Genomic DNA, 4,277 nt, shown 5'->3' on the forward strand with positions numbered 1-4,277 from the left:
CTAGAACACCAGGAGCACCATAGCGGTAACAAACTAGAACACCAGGAGCACCCATCGCGTTAACAAACTAGAACACCAGGAGCACCATAGCGGTAACAAACTAGAACACCAGGAGCACCCACCGCGGTAACAAACTAGAACAACAGGAGTACCCACGGTGGTAACAAACTATAACACCAGGAGCACTTACCGCGGTAACAAACTAGAACACTAGGAGCACCCATCGCGTTAACAAACTAGAACACCAGGAGCACCCATAGCGGTAACAAACTAGAACACCAGGAGCACCCACCGCGGTAACAAACTAGAACACAAGGAGCATCCATCGCGGTAACAAACTAGAACAACAGGGGCACCCACCGCGGTAACACCTGATATAAAAGTTCTTCGCTCTTCTTTTTTTCGTCCAAGAAAGCTGAAGTTTTCTCTTCGACTAGCCTCTCCAGGTTTTCAGCATATTGCTCCATTCTTGTTAGTAAATTGTCCAGAAAATTAGTAGACCCAGAACCCCTGTGAAAATCAAAATAGTATAAAGTTTTCCTTTCAGTTGAAAATAAAACTAAAAAAAAACACATTGAATAATTCTTACTTATTTGTTTCAGAGAACACCGTACCAAGTACGTTTTTTCACTAAATAGTTTTTGTTGTATTTTTCTAGCAAGTAAAACAGATTTTTCGGGCACAATTATTTCTGGGTTTTAGCACAAAACCACATAATAGACTATCTGTCCACTGCGGGAAATCGAACTCCAGAGTTTAGCGTTGTAAGCCCATAAAATTACCGCCATGGTACAAAGAAGAGCTGCTTGTTAATAATGGAGTTTGTTTATAAATAGAAATCAACTTTCAATTTATTTAAAATAGAAATTTTAAAAATTATATCACACTAACAAGTTCCGGGAATGATCTGGTGGCTGTCGTTTCGGACTGAGGATTGAAGAGTCCAAGGCTCGAGATGTGGTGCTGCCAAACGAGTTATGTATTTTCAGCATTGGCTGGGTTATAAAAGTGGCAGTCAATCATCTTATTCGATTCAAAGAGCAAAAAAAATCCTTTGTGGCGGCAGATGCGCATGTTTGATTTTACATTTTTGAAAAACTTCCAAACTGTATCGATCAAGCACTATTAAATCAACTACACGATGCAGCTTTAAAAGAAACATTTCTAACATAACTGAATCAAACGATACTTGTGCAAAGATTAAAAACGCAAACACACTACAATGTTGATTTATTCCACAATAAAATGTGATTTGTTAAAAACTGGACCCCCCAAAGAGATTCTACATGTTTTTTGTGGGGCATTATGTCACCAAAATACTTTAGCTTCTTTAAGTTTCAATTAAACAAGTTTTGCAGAAATAAATTTTTAAAAGCATAATAACTTTTATAGAATCTAAAACACGAGCTCACTACTTTCCTCAGTGATATAAAGAAAAATATTTCGATATTATAGTTTTGTAACCAAATTTATGGAACTGTGGTCCTGATGGTCCACGGTTCGTGTCCTGTCGCCGTTGAAAAAAAAAATTTGCTCCGCAATTCGAGGTCGCCGGTACATTATAAGAGTGACAGACAAAACATACTATTTGATTAAAGTAGCTCAAGAGTTGGCGGTGGGTGCTGTTAACTTGCTTTCCTCTAATATATTACTTTAAAATTAGAGACGGCCAGTGCAGATACATTTCACCGCAGCGTATAGAGCTGTACAATGAGTTATCCATGCTTTGACCACCACGGGTATCGAAACCCGGTTTTTAACGTTGTAAGTACGCAAACTTAGCGATAAGGAAAATTATAATAGTTTATTTCATGTAATGTACTCCAGTAATTTACGTTTCGGTGTGTTTTGGGCTGTTTATCCCGTATATTTACAAATTAAAAGTGTGTTTTATGAATACAGTAGTAAAATGTATGCTTTTATTCAAAATCTAGTAAAATAGTTCACACGTTTGTTAACCAACATCACAGGACTGATGAAAGTGTTTATATTAAATAATATTTCTGGTAATTATGCTATTCACGTTGTTAAATTACTCATCGCTAAATCCGATGACATTTTGACGAGGTTAAGTTTGTTTCGCGCAAAGCTACACGAGGGCTATCTACGCTAGCCGTCACTAATTTACCAGTAAAAGACTAGAGGGAAGGAAGGCAGTCACCAACACCCATCGCCAACTCTGGAGCTACTCTTTTTACCAACGAATAGTGGGATTGACCGTCACATTATAATGTTCCCACGGCTGAAAGGGCGAGCATGTTTGGTGTGACGGGGATTCGAACCCGCGACCCTCAGATTACGAGTCAAGTCTCTTTGTAAGCAGAAATAACTGGTGGGCTAGTGAAAGGGCACCATCTATTTTCACTAAATCAGTATTATCCCCCCCCCCAAAGGAGTTAGGACGCCCTGGCCTCTTAGGATAATGAGATTATCCTGCCATATTATTAATTAAGAAAAGCCACACCATGATAAAAACCCATTTCTTTAATAAAATATTTTGGCTCAAAGTGTAATTTTAGGTCATACTGGAAGGTCAAAATTCAGGATATTTAGGCCAAATGGTCCTCGAGGATGTATTTAAAAAACGCCTGGGGCCTTTTATTCCTTTCCTGTTTCTAGTCACAAAAAAGACGCCTTTTATGATCTGTTCTTATCCTAGAAATAGGAAAACATCTTCAGCAAAGAGTGTTTATCATTATGTCTTAAGTAATTCCCGCTTCAAATTTAATAAACCAAATACGTGGATTTTTTAATCACAGTGACCAATTATAGAACTTAAAAGGAATGAAGCAGCTCACTCGATCCCCCTTAATAATGAATCTTAAAGTCTAGTTTACTTCAGCTGTAAAAATTAATAGTTTAATTACGTTTACTTATTAAAAGATATATATATCTTACCTGGCATTTTTTTTTATCTTTTGTTTAATAACTGGAAACTTTGGTCTGGCAGTAGGATCTTCATTCCAACAATCACTTATCAAACTCATAAGATCAGGACTACAGTCGTCAGTTGGAATGGTAGGACGGAAAGGAGGATTCGTTATATTTTTTACCTTTTGTAGGATATCTATGAAACATAGAGAAATATGTAAAAATAAACTATTTACTTTAAAAAGGTAGCTTATGTTGAATAAAAACCAACCACTAGGTGTTACGTCTGTTTGTATTTAAGTACAAAACTGCACAATGGACTATCTGTGCTCTGCACACCAAGGGTATCGAAACCCTGTTTTTAACGTTGTAAGTTCTCAGACATACCGCGGTGCCACTGGAAGGTGTTAATTAAAGATTGTGAACCTTTAACTAAAATTTGAAACAACAAAATTTTCAGATTTAGAAAATAATATACATATATAAGTTCTTCTTTTTGCCAATTGTCGAAATAAATGGCTTTTACTTATATTTCTTAATAGTATAAATATTGTTACGACAGCGGAAGTCACGCAACGCTGAGAGCATGCACGCTGGAGTTTCTAGAAGGGTCGTGACTTATCGGGGAACCTCACGAATATCCCAGTATTTGCTAGACGCCCTCTTTTTTAGTATATAAAGGCAGATAGATTGCAGATAGAAATAATTGAGTCAAGCGAACAGTAGGCACCATAAGTAAATCGCTGTGAATCATAGCGTGTGTTTATAAAAGTAGTTAAGTTAAAGTGACTGTGGAAATCCTGTGTATTGCAAAGTTGTATCGAGAAAGAATAAATTAGTTTTAATTAAGAAAGAACTTGTGTTGCTGAAGTTCCTCGGAAATAATTTCTACAGGAAATTAACAAACAAGCAGATACGTAACAAACTGGTGTCAGAAGTGGGATGAAAAAGAAATAAAAGAAGAAGAAGATGGAAACGAGAGGTGGCAAATCAAACTTCAGCTTAGCAGATTTGATGGCAGCAATACAAGAACGAGAAAATAAACAAGAAGAACGAGAAAATAAGCAAGAAAAGAAACAAGAAGAGAGACAACAGCAGTTGCTAAAACCTGCAACAGTGGCAGCTCGAACAGCAAAATAAACAAGAAGAGAGATTACAGCTGTTGTTGGAGGAAAAAGAAAAGAAACAAGAAGAGAGACAACAGCAGTGGCAAGAAAACCTGCAACAGTGGCAGCTCGAACAGCAAAATAAACAAGAAGAGAGATTAAATAGTTGTTGGAGGAAAAAAGAAAAGAAACAAGAAGAACGAGAAAATAAACAAGAAGAGAGACTACAGCAGTGGTTGGAGTACAAAGAAATAAACAAGAAGAGAGACTACAGCAATGGCAGGAAAACCAGCATCAGTG

At 37.0% G+C, this 4,277-nt stretch overlaps 1 protein-coding gene across 1 annotated transcript in view; it reads right to left on the minus strand.

Annotated features, from left to right (window-relative positions):
- Positions 1 to 360: 360 nt before the first annotated feature.
- Positions 361 to 4,277, minus strand: part of LOC106471692 (atrial natriuretic peptide receptor 1-like) — a gene marked incomplete at its 3' end in the record, with an annotated part of 9,139 nt that continues 5,222 nt past the window's right edge. Inside the window, exons 6-7 of the mRNA XM_022400306.1 lie at positions 2,899 to 3,067; positions 361 to 510 (exon numbers count right to left, since the gene is read on the minus strand). Of these exons, the coding sequence (XP_022256014.1) occupies positions 361 to 510; positions 2,899 to 3,067 (319 nt within the window). The remainder of the gene's footprint in view (positions 511 to 2,898; positions 3,068 to 4,277) is intronic.

This window comes from Limulus polyphemus, unplaced genomic scaffold (assembly GCF_000517525.1).
Source record: "Limulus polyphemus unplaced genomic scaffold, Limulus_polyphemus-2.1.2 Scaffold4793, whole genome shotgun sequence".
Taxonomy (NCBI): domain Eukaryota; kingdom Metazoa; phylum Arthropoda; class Merostomata; order Xiphosura; family Limulidae; genus Limulus; species Limulus polyphemus.